General features: G+C 39.9%; 1 protein-coding gene across 7 annotated transcripts in view; it reads left to right on the forward strand.

Annotated features, from left to right (window-relative positions):
- Nucleotides 1-25997, forward strand: part of fmn1 (formin 1) — a 222357-nt gene that overhangs the window by 77141 nt on the left and 119219 nt on the right. Inside the window, exon 1 of one of the 7 annotated variants that reach the window (XR_010002060.1) lies at nucleotides 85-20117. The exons of 5 other annotated variants lie outside the window; for them this stretch is intronic. Coding sequence is in view for 1 of the 2 variants with exons in the window: in XM_062968202.1 (XP_062824272.1) it covers nucleotides 20030-20117 (88 nt within the window). In the remaining variant the exon portion in view is untranslated. Of the gene's footprint in view, nucleotides 1-84; nucleotides 20118-25997 lie in introns of those variants that run through there. One more of the 7 variants, XM_062968202.1, reaches the window with a different exon arrangement.

Raw genomic sequence — 25997 nt, forward strand, 5'->3', positions numbered from 1 at the left:
CTTTTTGAGGTTTCTTGGAATGGTGCTAAGCGCGCCAACCACTATTAGTGCCACTGTTGTTTTCTATTATTATTATTATTATTATTATTATTATTATTATTATTATTATTATTATTTTAATATATATATTTATTGAAGTTTTACCTTATAAGATAGAGTAAATTAACATTGAAAGAGTGAGAACATTTGATTGTATAGAAAGTGGGAAAACTGAGATTTAAAAAGGATCCTTTTTTGATCCTTTTTTAAATTATTATTATTATTATTATTATTATTATTATTATTATTATTATTATTATTTATACCCCGCTATATCTCCCCTAAGGGGACTCAAAGCGGCTATTTTAAAAAAATGCTAGTATATAAAACCACATATTTCAGTTCCATTGCATATTGTTTGAAAGGTAAACACCTATCAATTATTTGGTGCAGTTTGTTGTCATGTTTAGACTTGCAGTAATTAACATACCAAATATGCTTAGGGTCTGGATTCCAAAGTGCTATCATTACTAGTGACTGAATGCAATGGCAAATTTAGCAGGGACCCATACCAGGGGGGAAGATAAGTGTCCAAGCGCTGTGACTCATAGAGCCCTCTAGATATTGTTGGATTAGAATTAGCATTGAAAGCATTAACATAGTGAAAAATGTTGGTGATTGAAGAGCAATACGAACCAAAAGGCCAGAGATTGTTTATTCCTGCATTAGACATTTTACCATTTATACGGAGTGCCTTCCATTACTGCTATTCATAAGAGAGATTTTGAGATGTCCTTCTTTTATTCCCAGACATCCTCAAAGCCTGTTCTGAAGTTGTATTCTTTTTTATTCCCATCAAGGATAAGATCAAGGATAATGTCCTAATGTGCAAGCACAGATAATTGTGCTAAAATTAGTATTGTTTTTCTGTGCTGAGGGTGAACATTATATAGTATTAAATACCTTTCAGAGTTAATATATCTGTGCAACTGGAATGTTCTTTACTTGCTGCTTTGAATTCTGTGATAATTTTTGATCTCTAAAGACTTCATCACACTGAGGTTCCTAACAAGGGCGACACCAGGGGAGATTGCTGGAATTCCCGCCACCCGCAATGTGTGGGGGAAAGCACTGCGGCTTGGCTTTCCCCCATAGTAGGCTATGAGAACATGGGTAGCACCCATGTTCTCAAGGCTCCATCCTAGGATACTTCTAGGATGGAACAACATCAGAAGTAGCCATGCGCTGTGTGAAGGACTCCCGCAGGTATCCTAGACAGAGCTAGAAGCCAATGTGATGCTGTTCTGTTGTATGTTTACAGTATTTGGTTTTCCTCTGTTACGGCTCGTTATTTTGCTTCTGAAGAGGCAATCAACTAGATGTTGGGAAAATGAAAACTTTAGTTTGAAAGGTCACTTAAATATTTCATTGTGAGAATGTGTGGAAGTAATGCACTGTTGTATATTGTAAAGCTGGAGTTTTGCTTTTTTGCAAATAATGTGATAGGAGACTTTCAGTCATTCGGTGTTCACATTTTTGGGACAAAAATAGGATATTGAAGGACATTGAATAAAAAGTCTCATTCGTCTTGATGAGTCTACTGTAGCTGAAATTAAAGTTGAGTTTAGTTCTATTGCAGGTATTGGTTGAAGTGAACTATGTTTCCTCATTAAGTATTAAAACTTGTGCTACCTCATCAGGTATTAAAACCTTTGTGGAAGCATTAATATAACACTTCAAATTATTTGTTCTGCTAAAGTGGTGATAAGACAGTGTTCCTAAATTTCTGCAGATGAAAATATGCTAGACAACCAGAATTACAATAATAGGAAACAGTGTCATGATTTCGTTATATTGTCTTTTATTATTAGAACACTGGTTATTATGTGCTCCCAAATCATTTTTTACTAATGGAAACCCTAAGGTAAATCTAACAACATAGCAAGATTTGTTCCAAGAAGGTTTGCCTTTGCCTTACAGTATATAAATTTAGAATATTTTCTTTATCTATTGCGACAAGTTGCTTTGGTCAAAAATTGTGATAAGATGGTATCAATCAACTTTATTATGATCACAAATCAGCCATGATAAAACTTGTTCCTATTAAATTACTGTGCCATTCGGTATTGATTTTTCAAAAGGCCATTGTTTCTTGCTATAAAACCAGTACAGGCAGTCCCCAAGTTATAAACAAGATAGTGCAGTAGGTACCTCATCAGACGAGCTGATTTGCTCATTGTACGATGCTTCCCCGCCATTTTTGGCACTGAGTCTTTCACATAACATACAGGAACTGCCGATTGGGCTCCCATCCGAAAAGGGAGAGGAGGCAGTGCCCTCCGCCTCCGCCGCAACACAGGACCCTTCCCGTGTTGCCTTCCCAGCATTGGGGGGAAGCCGGGCAGCGACGTTTCCCCCATTGAGATGAGTTAAGTTAAGTCAGGTGATGCAGGGCATGGAGCAGTGGCTTCTCTATGCTTCCCTCCGGGAGCCCATGGATTTGCCCCAATGCAGGGAGAATACAAGGGCCTTTTAGATGAGGTCCTATGTTTGTTCTTAAGTTTAATTTGTTTGTAAGCCAGAACAGTTACATTTAAAAGTTACATTTTAAAGACAAAAATATATTTATTAGCTTTGGATAGCATAGGGAAGAATTAACACGACCCTGTGATGTTTGTTTTGCTGTCTGTGTCCCTGTTCAGAAAATTTCAGTTCACTTCCTGTCCCTGTGATATAACTGGATTTTGAAAAATGTGGCTTGTTGTGGAAACAAGGTTTGGAGATAAAGCTTCAGTAGAGACCTCTTTTCCCCCAATAACTTTTTCAGGAGTGAATTTAGCTTCCATGGGGTATATTTCTCCCACTTTCTGTTGTCTCACCCCCTGAGTCATTTGTAAGTCAGATGTTTGTAACTTGGGGACTGCCTGTAATTGCAAACGTTAAATAATACTTTGTATAGTCTTTTCATTTCAAAGGTTAATAGTAAAGAAAAAGAAAAAAGAAGAGCAGCCACTATTGGCTAGTTGCTATTGTTAGAAATGATCACATAGATAGAATAAATGTCATTTTTCTTGTTTTATGTGATCTTTTGTCTTCTGTGTTTGCATATTTGCAAGTCTATGTCCCTTCTTTCCCTTTTTAAGTTGCTTTATCCTGCAGTAAAGTCATGCTGTCGCTATGGCACCTCAATTTCCATGACAACAGACTTTGATACTACACAGACTATTTTTATTTCAGTGAGACCAAGAGGCTAGGTTGTGAGTGCAAAATCCTTTATTAAAACAAAAATGACTTAAATGAAGAATTGCGGATAAAACTGTATGCCACAGAAAAATGGGTTTCAGCTGTATTGTAAATTGCCTTAGATGTGTTTTAATGAAAGTTGTTTTTGCTTTGAATAATACGAAAACTGACATTTTGAATACTGGCATAGAAGCCATAAAATCATAGCTGTAATTTCTGGCAATGATAAGAAATATTTTGAAGCTCTGTCCCACTACTCTTCGATGTCTGCCTTTGTACAACCCAAAGGAAAATTTGATTATTTTAATTGTTGTCCATTTTAGATTAACTGTTGCTTCTACTTGGTACTGAATGCCTAATAATTGTTTATTCAGCTCCGTTTGTTTTAGTTGTTTGATAAGATCAAGTAATGTCAAATCAGTTTATTTTTATTTATATCTTCCTTGGTTTCTTTTGAGATAAGACAGTCCCTTTCTAACAAAGGAAGTGCAATAAATCAAATTCTCTTTGAATTTCAGCTTAGCATCACAAAATAATAATAATCATCATCATCATCATCATCATCTTTATTTATACCCTGCCACCATCTCCCCAGCGGGGACTCGGGGCGGCTTACATGGGGCCATGCCCAGAACAATACAATTTGACAGAATATAAAAAGAGCAACACATCATAACACATTTGAACAATACAATAAATGATAATATACATTACAACGCAAAATCAGAAGAACAAGGGCGGGCCACAAGAACACTAAGTTAAAACTCGGGGTGAGAAAAGGAATAAGAATAAAAACCACAAAGAACAGGGTCATAAAATAGTGGTGCAATCTGGAGGATAGACTTTTGAAGACAAAAGTCTTTTGAAGTAAACTTGGAATATTGACACCCATCTTGTATAATGGGTTGCTTTTCATATTTATGGATGAATGTTTTATTTTTTCAATTGTGAATGAAATAGATTAATGTATAAGTAGGTAAAGGTTTCCCCTGATGTTAAGTCCAGTCATGTCTGACTCTGGGGGTTGGTGCTCATCTCCATTTCTAAGCCGAAGAGCCGGCATTGTCCATAGACACCTCCAAGGTCATGTGGCCAGCATGACTGCATGGAGCGCCGTTACCTTCCTGCTGGAGATCTACTCACATATTAATATACTATATTAATATATAGTATAACAATAATAAAACAAATTGATTGACAAAATTAGCAGTATAGATTACTAACTGAATCTCCCATCATTGTACCCTTTCAATATTTTGAACACCTGAAAAAGGACAGTTTCCTTAAAACATAGAACAGGAGTAGTCACGGCTCAGCAATCAATTTCTTCCCAAAGCACTTCTGTTGCATTGGTGGTATCACATTTTGCTTATCTTTATATATATTCATTAAAAACGAACATTTTCAATATTACTACGGTCTTCCAGTCAAGTGGAAGCTCCATAAAAGCTTGATAATTTTTCCATGAGCACCAGTTTCCAAAATCTGAGCATTCCGTGAAAGACTAAGATTATATAATCTTAGTGTAGTGGTTTGGATATCGGACTATGGCTCTTCAGACCAGGGTTCAAATCCCTGTTTGACCATGGAAACCTACTACTTGACATTGGGCAAGTCATACCCTTGGAAGAAAGCAAAGGCAAATTCCCTCTGAACAAACCTTTCCGAGAAAACCCTGTTATTGATTCACCTTCAGGTCCACTTAGATCAGAAATGACTTGAAGGCACACAACATTTAATGATACCCAGTTTATTACCATTTCTATATGTGTATAGCATAAAGCCTATTATTTCTCTGTGATTCAGCTTTCCGTTTCCTTTCATAAGCAAATAGATCAATAAAATACTTCTATGAGAGCTATTTTCTGGAATAGGTTTGTGATTCCTGCAATTTTATTTAACCAACAAGTATTTCTTTTGAGGCATTCAGGCCACATGTGGGTTTGATAGCCTATCTGACATTTCAGTGTGCATTGAAGCAAGGCACACTGGCATAAGGTATCATCTATGTATTAATTTCCTTTTGTTTCTTTTGTTTGTGCTGATCTTGATTTGAAAGCTGGTGCTGATCAAATCTGTCCCCACTGCATGTTCATTCATTTATAATTTAGATCAGATTGTCATAGTGACTTCAATTCCAAGCCTCTTTCATATTCTACCTCTTCTAGTGACTCATATTTGTATGCTGCTTGCCTTATTAATAATGGTTGACAGTGAAACCACTGTTATTGTAAAGGCATGTAAATGCTCCCCGATTCCCTTTAACAGTCAGCATCTGGCATATTTATACACTGTAGAATCAATGCATTTTGAGACTACTTCAACGGCCATAACTCAATGCTATGGAATCATGGGAGCTGTAGTTTTACAATGTCTTTGGCAGAGAGTGCTGGTGCCTCAATAAACTACAAATCCCAGGATTACATTACATGGAGCCATGGCAGTTTAAGTGATGTCAAGCTGCATTAATCTACAGTGTGGATGCACCCTTGATCAGGTTACAATGGTTGTCCGACTGCTTACTGGGGTCTTTGCAACTCCCCTTCACCAGTGAGTGAGTCTGTGACACAGACCTGTGATAAGGGTCCTACTTTTGATTATCACATCTTCACTTGCTGACAGAAGAGGATTGAAAACATCCTACTGTACCCTGGTTGGAAGCTGAAGAGACCTCTTTCCCCTGTTCTAGCTGGTAAGTTGAATGAGCGGCAGTCTGGCGAGGAGACATTATTTATCTATATCTACAGAACTAAGCAATCAATGTGGAGTATCAATGGTTATCTTTTGTAACACAAATTTTTTGAAACCTAGTTAATCATCTATCTAGGCAGCACAGCCTTTGAACTGTTGTTTGAGGAAGACAAAAGATTTGCTTGACTCAGAGCCGTATGTAATTTATATATCTTAATGTTTTTTTTACATTCTTTCTGGTAATTGCTTTCTGGTAATTTCTTTATTTATCCATATATATTATGCTTAAGTATACCCTTCTGTATCTTGGTCTGGGTATATTGAAAAGAGGCATGTTGGAGAAAGACTCAGCTAACATTTTAGCCTATTTCCTCTATGTAGTAAGAGAGTCACTATGTAGTAAGAGATGTTGGATGTGTTGCCATGTTAAATTAATTGTATAGCTTGGTCCAACTGAAAAACTGTTAAGTATAAATCTGGGCCTGATACTACTAGACCTCCCTTCCTTGTCACGTTATAGCTAGAAAAATTATGGGTTTTACTATTTTTAAAAGTTTGTTGATTACTAAACAAGAGGAATCACTGCTCTACCTTGTCAAAAGCTTTAAGAGCATGGACTGATAATTATCATAGCTAATGTTGATTCAATAATACTATAATACAGGCTAATATTTAATGGTTTTTCTTTTGCATCTGTCAGTTTACAGCCATTTGGTCTATATACTGTTACATCTCATGGATTCTCATCTAGTTTAGGTATAGGAATAATTCTGGAAGTATTTCAAGTTTCTGGAATGGATATGTCACTGAAGATGTAATTGGATATTCCTGTTAACATGGGAGTAAAAAGTCTGAGCCAGAGGATTTACTGGTTTTAAGGCTATGATTGTTTTGACATCTTTCTCTTTTTAATTTTTTAATAGACATTGGTACTCATCTCTATTAGGTTTTTTTTTTTTAAATCCATTCATGTCTGCATAGACTGCAGTTAGTAAAGGTAAAGGTTTCCCCTTGACATTAAGTCTAGTCGAGTCCAACTTTGGGGGTTGGTGTTCATCTTCATTTCTAAACCGAAGAGCTGGCATTCTGTGTAGATGCCTCCTAGGTCATCTGGCCGGCATGACTGCATGGAGCACCATTACCTTCCCACCGGAGCGGTACCTATTGATTTACTCATATTTGTATGTTTTTGAACTCCTACTTTGGTAGAAACTGGGGCTAGGAACAGGGGCTCACCCCATCCTGTTAATTCGAACTGCCAACCATGGACATGAGGTCATGACACGGATTTTTATATGGTTTTAATATGTTAAACGATTTATATGTGTTTTAATTGTTTATATATTTAGATTGTTTATATTTTGATGACATGTGTTTTATTGTTTATCTGTACGGCATTGAATTATTGCAAGATCTGTAAGCTACCTTGAGTCCTCTCCAGGGTTGAGAAAGGTGGGATAAAAATGAAGTAAATAATAAATAAATAAATAAACCTAATTGCAAAATACAGAAGTAGTTTTAAAATAGTTAACTTCTACAAGGTTCAGTTTTATTACTTCAATTTTTTCCTCAATTGATAACAGTTTGGAATTTCTACTTACAAATTTATACCATAGGTTTATTGTATTACAAAGAGGGGTACTTTTAAAATAGTGTGCATTCTATTTGTGTGTGTGTGTGTGTGTGTGTGTGTGTGTGTGTTAGTGTTTTTTGCCCTGCTTGAAGTTGTTATATCTGGCATCAATTTTTATTCTTGTACTCCTTTCTTTACTCTATCACTGTTCCGTCCCCCAGGACGATGGTTTGCCTTACCTATTGGTCGTTTGTTTGTTTTCCCTCCTTTGCATTTTGTTTGAGCCTCTGGCTGCAAAAGCCTAGGAAAAGTGGCTTGGAATCTGCAATAGCTGGCTGCAGTTTTCTTTGCAGTGATTGGTCAAAGAGTGCAACATCTTAGGACCGCCCTTTTTACCAGGGTCTAGTCTCCATTTTGGAGCTTCATTCTGGCTATTGTCTTCCAACGTGCTGGAGCTGTGCAAGGCTAACTGGGACAAATCATCCTCAAAACCAGGCCAATCTAAGCCTATCCAAATTAGATAAGTATTGAATTATATTGATCTGGAATAGGAAATCTAGTTAGAGGAGCAAAGTTATTCCATCGCTTCTAGAACTAATCTTTGCTGTAAAGATAGGGAAGGAAAGAGTTTCTCCTTCTAATATAGGCAGCGTGATTAGGGTATAGTGGTTTTATAATCACCTTTGCCTTCTGGAACCCGGGATAATTCTGTGACTAAAACCTATAGAAATTTGTTTCATTTTCTGCAACTTTAAGATCTGTGCCAGGTTTACAACCTTGTATGAATAAACATTCTTTTTTGAAGTTATCCAGACTCAGTCGTTCAATATCTATAGGACAGCTTATAGGGATTTGCAGTTCGCCCGGATAAAGGACAGCACGTTTCAGTTTTATAGTTTTTTATTGTCCGGCGGACGGCACAGTTTTGAGGTCGATCAGCGGTTTTTCCGCTTCAGCTAGCTTGCACGGCTTTATAGTTTTTTATAGTTTAGGAAGTTTTAGTATAGGCTGCGGCTTTTCCGCCTGAGCTCAGTCTGCATACCTAAAGACTCTACCAGCGTCTGAGGCAGTGGAGCCCGCTCTCAGACCTGAAGGAGTCAAATAGTGGGGCTCTATTTCCTTGCTATTTGGCTCGCGTGTGCGCGCGTGGCCCAGTGGCTTTCTGGGTTTGCACAGGCTGTGCAGTTCCCAGCAACGTCCAGGGCTCCCTCGGCGGTAGACCTCGAGCCGCGGAGCACCAGCGACAGTTCTTTGGCTGGCTCTGAGGCGTGAAGCCCACCAGAACCAGGCTAGAACCTGGACAGGCCTGGCAACGCTGCTGCGAGTTCGGCCGGAGTTCGGTGACCTGCCTCATCGTCCTGCGGTGGTGACCTGCCTCATCGCCTGGCGGTGGTGACCTGCCTCATCGTCCTGCGGTGGTGACCTGCCTCATCGTCCTGCGGTGGTGACCTGCTTCATCGTCCTGCGGTGGTGACCTCCCTTCACAGCGGGGAGGAGGCGTCTTTTCTCTCCTCCTTTCCAAAGCCAGCCTCGGTGCTCCTTCGGCGGCAGGCCTCGAGCCGCAGAGCACGAGGTGCTTGAAAATTTGGCGAAGTCGCCATTTTGGCAGTTTACGTCACTCGGGCAAGGGAGGTATCAAGTGGCAAGTTGCTGTCAGTTGGCATTTTGCAGCTTGCCCACTAAAATCTGGCGCCAAAGGTCACAATCTTTGTAAAGTATAGTTACTTAGTGATATATATTGCTATGGTTAAGTGTTGTGCATTGTATTATATATTGCATTTGCTTTTATTGTAAATTTACTTGCTGGTATGTTGCTGGTATTTACTTGCTGGTATGTTGTATTTGCTTTTGTTGTAAATTTACTTGCTATTAAGAATACATAATGTCTATGCAATTTCAAGATGATACAGATGGTATACCTCCTTCTGAGGCTGAAAGTAGGAATGAAAGGCCCCAAAGGATAAAGCACCCTTCAGCCAAGATGCTAGCCCATCTAATAGGTGAAAAGGAGCTCCTCCATGTGAGGTTAGGTTCGGCATGGGAGCGAATTGTAACATTGATGGACAGAATTGAGAGCTTGGGTATTACAAGGGTGCCATCCATATTACAGACCGACCTTGAAGAGACCTTCGGTCTCTGGAGGGGTTTGGTGTCTAAGATAGTCCAGGTCCTCGAGCGCATTAACGCCAAGGATTCAGAGTTAGAAATAGTGAGTGTCTTAGCTGACACTAATGAGAAAGAAAATAAGGTGAGGGCAATTCTAGATGCCTTGGAATTTAGTTCTCCACCTGTTAATCTAAGGTCTGAGCCAAAAGGAAATCAGTCTTCCTTATGCAGCCATGAGACCAATCTTTTAAAATCACCTGCTGTGGCACTTAGTCTTAAGTCCAACCGCTCTAGCCAGGTATCTAAACTAAGGGAGTGTGCATCATCTAAACATAGCCACTCTAGCAAGTCTTCTGCTGCTGGGAGTGCCATCTCTTCCCTAGCTGCCTTGCACATTAAGGAGGCTGCACGTCTGGAGCTAAAGAGCAAGGTAGCGGGGGCGGAGGCTGATGCTAAGGCAGCTGATCTCACCCTTCCCTTTAAAGAAGAAGAGCAACGACTGCAAATAGAACAGGCCCGTAGACAAAGCGAAATGCAAATAGAACAGGCCCGTAGACAAAGCGAAATGCAAATAGAACAGGCTCGTATAGAGATGCTTAGAATAAGGATGGATGCTACTGCCAAAAAGGTAAGGGCTGAGACTTTGGCCAAGGCCCTAATTGAGCCACTCACAGAAGAAAATGTAAGTCAGTTGCCGAAGCAGGACCCTTCTTCCAAGGTGCTTGTGCATCTTAATAGCTTAAACAGCCAGTTTTCGGATGAGGAACAGGAAGACTTCTCTCCTTACCCAGAGCAGGGCCCCAAAGTCACTTTTGAGTTTCCTGCAGAGCAGAGCGTCATAGCGGGGAGCTCACCCTTGCCCGAGCTACCTGTGCCTCCTGCTAAATCCCTAGGTCAGTCAATCAGGGCCTCAAGGCCAAGTGCTAGTTGGCCCTTACAGACAGCTGCACAGGGAGCCACCGATTCGTCAGTGGTCGATGTCATCCCTCCAAGAGGCCAAAGGTTGACGCAAGGTGCACGGTGGGAGTCCACTCCACAACAGCAAACTCCTCAATTGTTCCCTTCGACGCCAGAGTCCCAGCTTGTCTCCATCATCAGAAGCCCCAGAAGAGATCTTAAGGACAAGGGTGTCGAAAAGTTTTCGGACAAGCCTGAGGAATTTCTTCTCTGGAAGGCCACCTTCCAGAGAGCAATCAGAGACTTAAAGTTATTACCTGAGGAAGAACTGACTCTTCTGGCTGCATGGTTGGGCCCAGCCTCATCCTCACAAGTTAAGAAGATCTACGCAGCCCACGTAGCCGATCCCGACAAAGCCCTGGAAAAGGCCTGGGCCAGGTTGCAGCAGAGGTATGGGGCCAGCACAGAGATTGAAGCATCTCTTATGGACAAGCTCCAAAGGTTCCCAGCTTTGAAACTCAAAGACTTCAAACTCTTGTGGGACCTCAGCGATCTCCTTACGGAATTAGAGTCGGCCAAGGAGAATCCAGAACTGCCCGGTTTGAAGTGCCTCGATCAGCACCTGTCCCAGAGGCAGATCTTGACCAAGCTGCCCTTCACTTTGCAAGAACGCTGGGGACAGGAGGTCTTCAACTACAAGGAGGCCCACTCCCAGGCATACCCTCCATTTTCTCATTTGGTCCAGTTCATCACCAGGGCGGCCAGAGAAAGGAATGATCCGCAGACGGGCCTCCCCACCTTATACCAAGGGACCCAGCCAGAGAAGGCACCTAAAGTGGAGAAAAAACCATCCAGAGAGGCCAAAAGACCGGTTAGTGTTAAGGCTGTTGAAACTCAGCACAGGGCCAACGAATCCAAGTCAGAGGTGAAGGAGGTGCTCTGCCCCATTCACCAAAAGCCTCACAGTTTGGCCAACTGCCGGGAATTTGGCAAGAAGCCTTATAAAGAAAGACAACAGATTGTACAGAAGCTGGGCATATGTTTTAGGTGCTGTGGAGCAACTCTTCACTTTGCATCCAACTGCAAAGAGGACGTCAAATGCGCAAGGTGTAACAGCCTTAAGCATTGCACCGCGATGCACAACTCTGACGCTGTCTCCCGCGCCAAAGGGGACACGTCTTCCAAAGAAGGGTCATCTACTGATGCCACCAACATGCAGGCCGCGTCACGGATGCAGGAGGATGCTCCATCGGTCGCCTGTACTGAACTATGCTCTGACGTGCACCAGTACAGAGTTTGTCATCCTATCTGCCTAGCGGATGTATATCCAGCCAAGAGCCCTTGGCTTAGAAAGAGACTCTATGTGGCCCTGGATTCACAGAGCGACACCTCCCTAGCTACTCCAGAGTTCTTCCGCATGTTTGACCTTAAAACCAAGATGGTCGATTACACCATGACTACATGTGCAGGAAAAAAGAAGTTGCAGGGTCGCATAGCATCTGGCTTTGTTGTCTCCTCTTGCGACCAGAAGAGACAGTTCAAGTTGCCAGACCTGATTGAGTGTTCCTCCATCCCTCGGAACAAAAAACAAATTGTAACTAGAGAAGTTGTGGAGGCTCATCCACATTTGCGACGGTTAAAGAATGCCATACCAGCCTTTCAGCCAGATGTGGACATTGCCCTTCTGCTTGGTGCGGACTGTCCGAACTTGTTCTATGTGAACGACCAAGTTAAGGGACCTCCAGGGGCGCCCATTGCTCAGCTGCTACCACTAGGCTGGACAGTTACAGGCCCAGTGTGCATAAACAAGATGCACCCACCATCGTCGTTGGACTCCAATCAAGCACAGGTGCTTAAAGGTGGACGTCCTACACTTGTGCGCAGTTGCCTAAGTCACATCTCAGTCTACTGCCAAGCAATAACTCCAGAGTATTCCTCCATCTTCAAAGTCTCTGAGAGAGACGAAGCCACAGCGCTCTCGAAAGATGAGCAAAGGTTTTCGGACATTATGAATGCTCAAGTCTCACGAAGTGCAGAGGTGAAAGCCTGCAAATCAACCACAGAAATCAAGATGGGCCAAAGATCTTGCCTGGAACCACACCGTTTTGAACGTTTTTCGGAGTGGCACAGTCTTCTTAGAGCAGTTGCTAGGCTTATACATCGTTTAGCTTGCAAAGATAGTGAGCCTTTACACGTCCAGGATATGATAAAGGCTAAGAGCGTCATATTCAAGTCAGTACAGAGATCTGCTTTCAAGCAGGAAATAGCTAGGCTAGAGCAAGGGCTCAACATCCCTAATCAAAGTCTTCTAAATGAGTTAAACCCATTTCTAGACAAAGAGGGCATTTTAAGAGTGGGAGGGAGGTTAGCTAAGGCTAAACTCAAAGTGTGTACAAAGAACCCCATCATTGTACCCCCCAATAGCCATATTGCTTTGTTGTTGGTTCGTCACTACCATGAGAAAATCCATCATCAAGGTAGAACTCTGACTGAGGCGACCCCTAGAAATGAAGGCCTGTGGGTGGTAAATGCTAAAAGTTTGGTCAGCAGTGTTATTTTTAAGTGTGTCAAATGTCGGCGACTCAGAGTCAGCTGATGGCTGAGTTACCTCAGGACAGGACTTTGACAGACCCCCCCTTTTCCCATGTGGGAATCGATGTGTTTGGTCCTTGGGAGGTTGTCACTAGGAAAACCAGGGGTGGTGTTGTAAATAACAAAAGATGTGCGGTTTTGCTTACTTGTTTGTCAGTACGAGCTGTCCATATAGAGGTTGCAGAGGGAATGGACACTTCATCATTCATAAATGCATTGAAAAGGTTCATAGCCCTCAGAGGGCCAATTAAGTTAATTTGGTCGGACTGTGGCACCAATTTTGCATGTGCAGACCTTAGCCAACCACTTCTGGAAGAGGTGGAAGGCCGAATACTTAAGCCAGCTTCCAACCAGAAGACTCTGGCAAACCCAAAGGACAATGCCAAGGTGGGAAACCTTGTGTTGCCAAAGGACAAAGACTTGCCCCGCTATGCCTGGCCTATGGGCATTATACTAAAGACCTTTCCTTGCCCTGACGGTAAGGTTAGAAAAGTTCAAGTAAAGACTCATAGTAAGGACAAAATGTCTGTCCTGGACAGACCAATTAGTGACCTCGTGTTGCTTATTGGAGATGTTTAAAGTTCTAGTGTTTGTATTGTTGTGTATACAAAGGTGTTTGTATGTTTTTGATTGGTAAATTCCCACATCCTGGGAATTTAGCGGGGAGTGTTCCGTCCCCCAGGACGATGGTTTGCCTTACCTATTGGTCGTTTGTTTGTTTTCCCTCCTTTGCATTTTGTTTGAGCCTCTGGCTGCAAAAGCCTAGGAAAAGTGGCTTGGAATCTGCAATAGCTGGCTGCAGTTTTCTTTGCAGTGATTGGTCAAAGAGTGCAACATCTTAGGACCGCCCTTTTTACCAGGGTCTAGTCTCCATTTTGGAGCTTCATTCTGGCTATTGTCTTCCAACGTGCTGGAGCTGTGCAAGGCTAACTGGGACAAATCATCCTCAAAACCAGGCCAATCTAAGCCTATCCAAATTAGATAAGTATTGAATTATATTGATCTGGAATAGGAAATCTAGTTAGAGGAGCAAAGTTATTCCATCGCTTCTAGAACTAATCTTTGCTGTAAAGATAGGGAAGGAAAGAGTTTCTCCTTCTAATATAGGCAGCGTGATTAGGGTATAGTGGTTTTATAATCACCTTTGCCTTCTGGAACCCGGGATAATTCTGTGACTAAAACCTATAGAAATTTGTTTCATTTTCTGCAACTTTAAGATCTGTGCCAGGTTTACAACCTTGTATGAATAAACATTCTTTTTTGAAGTTATCCAGACTCAGTCGTTCAATATCTATAGGACAGCTTATAGGGATTTGCAGTTCGCCCGGATAAAGGACAGCACGTTTCAGTTTTATAGTTTTTTATTGTCCGGCGGACGGCACAATCACCTTTTTGTATTATGTGTACTAATACTGATTTCAGAGTATCCCACAATAAAACTCTTTTATGTTTTGGGTATGTATATATATAAAGTAAAAACATTCGTTCTTCTTTTTGTAAAGACATCTAAACAAATCACAGGAAATGGATTTGGGAGAGGATGGTCTTACCACCAGATCATCAAGAGGATTTAGTGTTCTGAGTACATGATTAGTTCCATTTTGATTTCCAGAAGATTTTTAAGCGGGTGGGTGAAACAAAAAACTTGATATTTACATGACGAATTGAGAACTTTTAAGAATTATGTGTTATTGTCTATGAAATTTGATTCTGAATTTGTTTGAATCATCTCCTATAATTATTTGCCCATCAGCAAAATCTGCTAATCTGTGTCAGATAATTTGTCTGGCTTAAGAAGGTTTAGTTATGAAGTCTCTCTGTACTTTTCCTTTCTGACTTATGATTCTAATATTGTCTCCCTCCCCTGTCCCCCATTACAAGTGGTTAAATTTTTGGTAAAACTATTAGGCACTGCCTTTGCTTTTTTTTTGGGGGGGGGGGGGGGGACTTGTGAACTGAAAACCAAATCTGGAAGCCGTTTTGGGTATTTGACATGGGTTTCTTATAAGCATAATATTTTGGAATATACAGTAGAGTCTCACTTATCCAACATTTGCTTATCTAACGTTCTGGATTATCCAACGCATTTTTGTAGTCAATGTTTTCAATACATTGTGATATTTTGGTGCTAAATTCGTAAATACAGTAATTACAACATAACATTACTGCGTATAGAACTACTTTTTCTGTCAAATTTGTTGTATAACATGATGTTTTGGTGCTTAATTTGTAAAATCATAACCTAATTTGATGTTTAATAGGCTTCTCCTTAATCTCTCCTTATTATCCAACATATTTGCTTATCCAACGTTCTGCCGGCCCGTTTATGTTGGATAAGTGAGACTCTACTGTAGTTTGCTAACAGCTTATAATGTTTTCTTCATTTCTTATTTGAACCTAATTCGTTTATATCATTCGATCAGGGCAATTTCACATAAAACAATTATAGCAGCATGATTCCACTTTAACTGCCATGGTTCCAGCCTATGAAATTTGGAGATTTCCAATTTATGGAGGGGTATTTAAAATAAGAGCTGTTGTTATTGTTGTTGCCACTATTGCTGCTGTTGTGTGCCTTCAAGTTATTTCCAGCTCATGGTGACCCTAAGGCCTTTCCTGACAAGTCTTATTCAGAGAAGATTTGCCTTTGGCTTGCAGTATATAAATATAGAATACTTTATTTCTCTATCATGGCTATCAACTAAGATAGGACGATCTTAATCAACTTTTATTATGAATATTATAACCAGCCTTTCCTCTAGTGTGGAGAAAAGCAAAGCAGAGTACAGCATTCAAGTATTGCTGGCAGCCCAGTTCTCTAAATTTTGGGTGGAGGCTAAGAAGGCTTCTTGTAGTAAAAGCAAGCCATCCTATCCTCTATCATGCAGCATTCCCAGTGGCCTTCACAACCAGTACAGCATATCCACATAAGTACAGTTTTGGTAGGGAGGTTCAAGAAGGGCACAGAGAGAAGAGGGAGGGGGAAGATAGCACAAGAGGCAGTAAAGATAAGGAGGAATTGAGAAAATGGAAGAGTAGGAATAAACACAAATGCATTCAAGTGGATCAGCATGAAACTATGTTATGAGAAGATACCAATTGTTGATGAAAAACAATAAGTGAAAAAATAGAAAAAATAAAAATAGTGTTTGTGTCATATTGTCGCAAATCTGTAATTGTAGCAGTATTGAATGACTGAGGATGGTGCAACATCGCTGCCTTGCAGCGTTTTAATTTTTGTATACTTTTTATCATGTTTTAATTGTCTTGTTTTATAGTATATTTGTTGCTGGCCCTCGTGGCAGAATGTAAGCCGCTCTGAGTCCCCTCGGGGAGAAGGGCGGGGTATAAATGCATGTAATAAATAAATAAATAAATAAGACCAGTGTTGGTTCTATTTTGGGATGGGTGGTAATGGTTGAAGCAGTGCCCTTTTGATACAGGAGAGCTTTCAAAATGGCTATGTTTGCTGTAGTATCTGCAAAGGAAAGTTTGTGGTGTTGTAAGCCAATACAGCATTGTCCAGCTTTTGGTTGATCTCAGCAGGAATGGAATATCAAACCAGATTTGCACACTTCTATTTTTAAAAGTGCATTTCCAGTTGTGTATGAGAGAATGAGGGTGCGTTTTATTTTTCTGCATTTGCTTCCTCTTGTGTTTCCTATGGTAGAGTTTCACATCTGGTGAACATTTTGGGTTTTGTAAAGGCTACACATGTTTTTCTATGTGTCCTGGAATTACATTGAAAGGAGCTGAACTTGCATTTATGTCTGCCTGCTGCAGTGGTTCAGTTTAAATTCACTCTGCCGTATTAAAATCTCAGATGAAAGGTTTTGATCAACCATGACTGTAGCGTCTCACTTCTAGATTTTGAAAAGTTAATAACTTTTGATAGACTTGAGCTTTTCTGTGGCACCTTGAGAATCCTACAATTATATGTCTTGTTTATTTATGTTTTCCATTCCACCTATTTCCAGAAGTGGGTCCTAAGACACCTCACATCTCTCAGAATATTTTAAAATCGTGTTCAAACAGTTAAACCTCTCTATACTCATTTAGTGTCATCTTCCATGTAGTTGAGGATCTGAGCAGGTAATTCAGTCATCATGTCTCTCTGTTCTTTTTTCTGGAATTCTATGGAGGAGCGGATTTACATTTCTTTAACAAATTTCAAGGTCTTCCACTTTTGTTTGGCATATTTAGCTTCAGTTTCTACTTTTTAAGGTTCATCTCATGATAAATTTCAATTTTTTGGTGTGTCATTTATTGTATTGCCTCACCCCCACCCACCCCCACCTTTTTCTAAGGTCATAGACCTATGTTTTTGTAGATCTTTAACTATATCTATTTTAAACTTTTGTAAAATATCTCAAGTTGGTGTGTTTGCGGAAAGAATACTGTATGGTTTAGATTCCGTATAAGCTTTCAGGTTGTCCTTTGTCATAGCTACTGAATCATCATCATCTCTTTCTCTGTCATCTATTGGCTCCTTTAATATAAATGTTCACTGAAATCTTCCTTTTCTGAAATATCTCTGGAGGGTTTGGTCCCTTGTACCAGAGCTCCCAATGTTGTGTGTTTTGATCAGGCAGAAATTGCGTTTTTCACTATTTCTTAAAGAGTCTGTTTAGACAGATGGTATGCTCTGCCTAAAGTTTGTTTTCGGCTGCCCTGGAGACTAGGATGTGGAATAATGGTTTCAAACTTCAGGAAAAGAGAGCTATTCAGCAGTGGAAAACTCTGTCGCAGAGTGTGGTGAAAGCTTCTTTGGAGGCTTTTAAGCAGAGGCGGGATGGCCATCTGTTGGGAGTGCTTTGAATGCAATCTTCCTGTTTCTTGGTAGAGAGTTGGGCAGGATGGCCCACAAGGTCTCTTCCAACTCTATGATTTTATGATTCTTGCCATGTTGATGACTGGCCATGTCCCAAAATTTCTGGAATGTGGACAGTCAGGTGGTATTCCCATTCTGCACTCTATACACTCTGGAATTCTCCACTTGCTTCCTTCTGAAGCTTCCTTTTCCTTAAAACTAGAGCCATCTGAATACTTATTTTTTCTGCAGTATACTTCATGGGTTGATTAATTTATTATATTTACATTCTGCTTTTCTTCCAAAACTGAGGCAAATAATGGCTCACAACACAACTAAAAAGAGATCAAAATAAAATACAGTGATTTATATAATAATAGGATATAATTATATTAAAACGGCAATCAGCAAATTATAAGCTGTTTGAAAGGAATAATAAAAATGGTTGGATAGCAACATAAATGAAAGCTATCCAGTTGCCAAAAGTCAGTCTGAATAAATATATGCTTACTGATGAAAGGACACAGGGAGGGACATATCCAGTATGAAAGGGAGTTCAACCTGCAAGTAATTATATTTGAGCAGAGAAGTAGTCTGCTGTTGAATAATAAGCCTGTAGGTGACTCTTCACAAAATCTATACTATTTACCATTTCTTTCTATCTATCTGGAGGAGTTAGTAAGAGTGATCTGCTTGATGATTTCAGATGACTTCCTTCTGGGAGGCATGATGAATATACTTAGGAAATGATCCATAATTAATTGACCTGAATTCCATGAAGTGAAGAAAGTAATAAAGTACATCGATACACTGTGCTTGTTCTCGCCCAGAGAATCACAAACCACTCTTGGATCCTATTTACAATTCTGGTTAGGAGAGCAAGTGCAAATGAGAAGTTCCTGGTCTGCATTTAGTGCCAATTGTTTCTACTAAACAGGAAAGTAACCTATTGAATCTTCAATGTGGAAGGGAAAGAGGATACATTCTCGTTTTAATTCATGTCATCATTGGATAAGTGACTCATGGTCATGGCACAAAGCAAGTGTTCCTATGTAATCATGCCTCTGTTTGGAATGGGTGACAGGAGTGTGAAACATGCCAATGGCATGCCAGTTTAACCTTGTTAAATGTTTGCCAGCTGGGTGGTAATTATTTACAGTACTGTAATGTTGAACAATTGGCACCATAACAGGATAATTACTTAGTTAACCATGTGATCCCACAGCTGAATAATTCCTCTGTAAGCTAGGAGACACTTTTAGTGAGACAGAAAGTGGTGGCCAACAGTCTTGTTTCTATTACTTCCTTACTGAAAGGAAATAAAGGAGAGAATGAATGCCAGTTGTCAAATAAAAAGGCTGTAAATGTAGCTTTGCATAGGGAAGGCTAACTAGATAGTCACTCAAATGAATAGGCTCCTTTATAGCCCTACATATATGAGTAGGACATTTGCATATTTTATATGCAAACTGTGAAATAATATGCATCTTAAGAATGACTATCATGCATCTGGAAAATAGCAGATGTGGATTTTGAGAAATAATTACTTGTTTACCTATTTTCTCTTGTTCATATAATAGCTGTATTCTGGTTGTCATTTGTTTTGAAATAGATGAGTGTTAATATCCACTATCCTTTGTTAAAATTGAACCCAAACATCAGTACACAAAATAAATATAGCACCAGTATTATATGCATGTTGTGATCTATTGTGAATGTTATTTTTCTTTGTTGTGGTTTCGGTGCGTAGATGTTTTGCATTTTTAAAAATAAAATCTTGTACTATTCCTTTCCACCATAATGCACTCTGTGGCATGAGCCGTGTATCTGTTGGAAATCCAGTGCTTAAGTCCTCTCTGTGGATATCTGTAACCTTATATACAGTATGTTGACTATACTTGGGCTGGAAGAATATGAAATAATATCATTGGAGAACTTAGAGATGCCCACACACACTTTTTGGGGGGTACATCTTTGGAACGGGGGTAAATGATACTGTGGATATTAAATTTGTGGATAAAGGAGACATAAGAAAGATTGGAAGCTTCTGTGGATTCCATATTCAGTGGTCATTTTTAGAACATGTCAAATAAGTTCTAAAAGAACTTAGCTACTTACCAGTCCATGTTTCTGCTGAAATGTTGATACTGATAATTCTGGGACATCTTTTTCATCCCAATCCCTCCATGGAAGCCCTTTTAAGTTGTTTGTGCAATTTCTGGCCAGGTAAGAGTATTTTTTGGTGATGCTGCTGAAATTATAGAATGTTATAATAGTAATAATAATAATAATAATAATAATAATAATAATAATAACAACAACAACAACAACAACAACAATAATAACTTTATTTTTATACCCCGCCCCATCTCCCCGAAGGGACTCGGGGCGGCTTACATGGGGCCTGGCCCGATAAAACAAACAAATAACAGTAACAAATCAATAAAACAATTATCCCAGTAAAAAACATCAACATCAATAAAAACAATCATTAACATTAACAAGCAGGATACAGTATTAAAAACAGGAGACTAAGTTGTAGATCCCAGGCAAAGTGCAGAGTGTTACGAAATGGGGAAAGGAAATTTCACAGTTGAATGGACAATAAAGTACGGTATAAAATGGCAAGACTATCTTGAAGAATTTATGCCTGCTCTGTTTCAGTTGCTCACCTCAAAAAGATCATTGTTATTTTGTCTTGACATTGTGCCTTAAAGATTTTGTTTTCATGGCAGAAACGACTTGAAAAACTGCAAGTCGCTTCTGGTGTGAGAGAATTGGCCATCTGCAAGGACGTTGCCTAGGGGATGCCCAGATGTTTGATGTTTTATCATCCTGTGGGAGACTTCTCTTATGTCCCCACATGGGGAGCTAGAGCTGACAGATGGGATCTCACCCTCTCTCTGGATTCGAATCGTCGACCTTTCAGTCAGCAGTCCTGCTGGCACAACAGTTTAACCCATTGCGCCACCTGGGGTGAGAGTTACAAATGCAACCCTAAAGTGATAGGGTTGTATTTGTACCACATACTCAGGATAATGTGTTTTCCTTGGTTTTCTACTTGTACTTTTCTAGTGGTTATTTCCTCTATTTCCTTTTATTTTTAAAAAAAATCTGAAATGGTGTAGAACTGTGCAATTGTACAAGGAGATGGAGAATGTGTTACACTGTTAGATTTATCAAGATTACTAAGATTATCATTATTTTCTGAAGGGTTAGAACCTGTAAATTTATGAATCTGAAGTGGGGTGGGGAGAGGACTGGGTTCCTAACTGAATGGCTGGCTATAGACCCAAATAAAGGGAAGCACTTTGAGTAGCTATTAGTTGAATTGTTGTTATGTGTTAAGTGCAGGTTCTGTCAATAGTGAGAATGAAAACATGAAAAATGGGCCTATCCTGCTACTGTCTTATAGCTATCTGGATTCATTATATATTTATGTGTTAATACTAATATATAAGTCAAGGAAGAAAGGAAAAGGTACGAGGGTAAGGGAGAAAAGGAAGCAAAATAAAGGAAGAGAAAGGGGGGAGAAAGGAAAAGAAAGCAAAGGGGAAAGGTATGATGGATGGGAGGAAACAGAAAGAAGAGAAAGGAAGGGAAGAAAGAAAGGTAGGTAGGTAGGTAGGGAAGGAAGAAATAAGAGAAAAGAAAGAAGGAGGAGGTCTATGGAGGAAAACAAGGGAAGAAGGGAAGAAAAGAAGAAAAGAAAAAGGGAGAAGGTATATAAGGGAGTCCCTGATGGCGCAGTGGGTTAAACTGCTGAACTTGCTGATTGAAAGGTTGGCGGTTTGAATTCAGGGAGCAGGGTGAGCTCCCGCTGTTAGCCCCAGCTTCTGCCAAACTAGCAGTTTGAAAACATGCAAATTTGAGTAGATCAATACGTACCGCTTCGGTGAGAAGGTAACGGCACTCCATGCAGTCATGCAGGCCACATAACCTTGGAGGTGTCTATGGACAATGCCGGCTCTTCAGCTTAGAAATGCAAATGAGCACCAACCCCCAGAGTCGGACACGATCAGACTTAATGTCAGGGTAAACCTTTACCTTTACCTTTATATAAGGGAAATGGACTAAGGAAAGAAAGCCACAAAGAGAGCCTGCCCACCTTTTGCCAGAGTTTTGTCATGCACACATTGTGAGGTATGTCTTCTCAGAGCTGGAGAAAGGAGGTGTGCAGTCGCCCCTCTGACACCTGGACAACACTTGGTATATATGCTAGTATGTGTGTATGTATGGAGAGAGATAGAGATGGAAACCATATCCTTCTCGGAGTAGAGTGGCAAAAGGTGAGAGCTTACTTTGTCCTAGTGTTTCTCAAACTGTGCTCCTCCAGGTGTTTTGGACTTCAGCTCCCAGAAATCCCAGCCAAACTTACCAGCTGTTAGGAATTGTGGGAGGTGAAGTCCAAAACATCTGGAGGAGTACAATTTGCGAAACTCTGGTCTGTCCCATCTGACCCTTCTGAATGCCTGGGTGAAAAAATGGCCTTTTGCTTCTCCTCAAAGGAGTGCCGAGAAAATAGAGAGATTCGGTGCTTCTTTCAGATTATTCCAGGACAAGGCTATGCTTTTGCCTTTTGCTACTCAGAAGGTAGTGGATCCTCCTTTTTAATAAGAGCTAACACCATACCAAAACTTTTATCTAAAAAAGGAACCACTTTCCTGCCAAGCCACCAAGGCAATGTACAACAGAGACAAACCTTTAAAACTCCAGGTTTTAAGAACTGAAGGTCATGTAAAATCTCAAAAGGGATGACTTTCCTTGGAAGGAGTACTGGATTTGTGGTAGAAACCAATCATATTGTTTAGAGTAGTGGTTCTCAACCTGTAGGTCCCTAGGTGTTTTGGCCTGCAACTCCCAGAAATCCCCCTCAGTTTACCAACTGTTAGGATTTTGGGGAATTGAAAGCCAAAACACCAGGGTACCCACAGGTTGAGGGAACTCTCTCTCCCTCCCTCCTGAAAAGCAAGACTCTTCTGCAGTTCAGGGAGACAGAGTGATAACCAACCCTTCCCCCTTTTATTCCAGAATCCTTATGAGGCAATGAGGTCATAGCATCATAGGGTCATAGAATTGGAGGAGAACACCAGGACCATCCTGTCCAACTCCTTCCGTGTAGGAACAAACAAAACATTCCTGACAGATGGCCATCCAGCCTCTGTTTAGGATCACAAAGCTTTTACTGAGCACTTGGTGCATCACAATCTTTTGATCCTGAAATAGGGAGTTTTGGGGCAAAATTGCATTGCACCTGACCATCAAAACATCCAATTAGATAGCAGAACTTATACTACTTTTTTACAATCAATTTGGCAGAGACCAAGTATGGCTAAACCATTCTGTGGGCTTAGCCATTCTGTGCCTTTCCAATTGCTCTCAATGCAGCAGCATCTCGCTGCTTTGCAGACCTTTTCTTCTGAAACAGTTATTGAAATTACCCTCTCCATTCAGTTTTGAGTATTTTCAAACATGATCACTTTTTGTATTCTATATAGATCAGATGTCAGTGTTCTAAATAATACACTCTAATGGTAAAGTTGTGTATTTTACAATGTATTTTTTTAAATACATGGAAAGTCTTCATCAGGGTAAGGATTCCATAAGTACTTGTCAAATGTTCATACAGTTTTTTGCACAGACTAGAAAAACAAATGCAACTTCTTTCAGCAATGCTGGATAGTCTACCATGTTCAATTCACCTTTACTGATGTTCTGTTTGTAAAACATAGATGTCTGGGCTTGAAGAACTGGCAAAAGTCAAAAACATACTTTGTATTCACGGCCTGGTCAAATCTTCTGTTTGGAAAACAAAACTTAACCAGCCATGAATACAAAAGATGTATTTGTCACCTTTTAGTCTCACATGCTGAAATAGACTGGATATACTCTACTGGCATCTAGTGGTTTAATAAAAAAATTGCAATGAGGAAAAAATATAATACAGTATTAAGACAACTGAACAAAAGGAGAGAACTGGGAGCAGGTGAGAAGTTGGGTGTCTCCTTTCAGTTTTTCAAATCCAGGCATCTATTTTATAGAATGTAAATTAATCTTAATTTGTAAGACCAATAATCGTTTTTTTTCTTGCATTATTTATACTATTTTTAATAACTTAATACAGTATAAACTATGAACTAATACTTAAACTGTTGAGTATGGGAGAGAGGGACTCAAGTTCAAATCTCTTCTTGGATCTTAGAATTTACCATGTGACTGTGGTTCATCACATCCTGAAAAGGTTGTTATGGAGGCATTTAGTAGACAGAGGGAACATGAAAAGTACTCATGTGTATTCCTAGTGCAGTAAAAATATAAGAATAACAACAATGCATACCGTGTTTCCCTGAAACAATATTAATTTTTGCTCCCAAAGATGCACTAGGTTTTATTTTCAGGGGATGTTTTATTTTTCCATGAAGAAGAATTCACATTTATTGTTGAACAAAAAAAAAAGAACTTTTATTATATACTGTACAGTAGTTGTCATCACAAACCAGCATAACCAGACAAACTGTAAATCCGGTCAATAATTTCTTGTTACAGTGTTCCCTCACTTATTGCAGGGGTTACATTCCAGGAACACCCGCGAAAAGTGAAAATCCGCAAAGTAGGGACGCTATATTTGGACACTATATAGGGATGCTCCCACCGCTGCCACTGCCTTGTGAGGCAAAAACAAAGCTGCTTCAGCCTCCTTTTCTTTCCTTTCAGCTTATCCTTCCTTCTTTCCTTAGGCTTCTCCTTAGGAAGGAAGTAGAAAGAGGAATTTATAATATTATTTTATGATTTATAATATTTTAGTGTTTTTTTTTTAAAAAAAACGCAAAACAGCGAGTTCATGAAAAGCGAACCACAAAGTAGTGAGGGAACACTGTACTACCATTATTTCCATGTACAATAATCTATGGTACATACATTGTTGCTCTGATGCATGCTCTGGTGTTCTGTTCGATGGGCATGCTTCCAAACAAAACCTTTGCTAGGTCTTGCGTTCAGGGGAGGCCTTATATTTAGCAATTCAGCAAAACCTCTACTAGGTCTTATTTTTAGGGGATGTCTTATTTTCGGGAAAACAGGGTAGAGCATGATCTCCAGATCTTTGATCCTTTTAGCCGCCCTCTTCTGAACACATTCAGAAGTCACATCTAGAGACTATATTCCTTTTCATGCATTTGATTCATCTTTCTCTTGTTTCTCGTGCTGCACTGCTCTCATGAACCACTCATTCTTTCTTCTCTTCTACTCCCTCCATTGTAAAGGCAAAGCATATAGAATCTTCCTCTTTTCCTTGTTGAAGTAAAAACAGCGACATATGATGATTTTGCCTATAAAAACCAAGTACAGGGAAAGGGTTAAGTAACATCTTCACACCTGCCCTATACAGTCTGTCCTTGCAGACTGCATTTCATTTTTAAATGCATGCCGTGTATAGTTTAGCCCTGATACAGCTGCTCTTGTTGAGAAGGGGGGAATCATTTTCCCAGTTATATATTTGCATGCATACATGTTCCTGTACTGACTAAGCTGAGTCCTGTTTTTTTTTTTTTTTCTCAGTGGCCATAAGATATTGTGGAAAATTCAGAACCTGGGCATGATAGCAATGTGTATCTTTTTTTCTTTATCAAGAAAATTGAGACTCGGCTTTCATTTTCTATCTTCTATTAGATTTTTGATTTAGTTTTACAAGACATGTTTTGGAGGACTGTTTATAATGCCTATATTTAGTTAAGGCATTAGTACTTCATTTCATCTAAACCTTCTGTTTTATTGGGTGACTCCCACGGCTGTGTTGGGAGTGCATCATTTCTTCCAATTGCTCTTTCCAGATCACTCATCCAAACTTTATTTCTGTTCTTTCACCACTACCTCTTGGATGCCGCCTTGACCAAGTGCTAACACATTTGCTTCCTGTGTTTGTGGAACAATTTCATCAGTTAAAATGGACATGAGCACTCCATAAAATACTCCACCAACTGTACTACTACTTGTTGAGTTTCTTTGGAATTTCTGTGGTTATCCACAAAAAGAGAATAGTTGGGAGGGAGGTGGTTCACAGGAGCAGATAGATAATTTGGAAGGTTGGGTGCATTGTTCCCAATTGTT

This window comes from Anolis carolinensis, chromosome 1 (assembly GCF_035594765.1).
Source record: "Anolis carolinensis isolate JA03-04 chromosome 1, rAnoCar3.1.pri, whole genome shotgun sequence".
Lineage (NCBI taxonomy): Eukaryota > Metazoa > Chordata > Lepidosauria > Squamata > Dactyloidae > Anolis > Anolis carolinensis.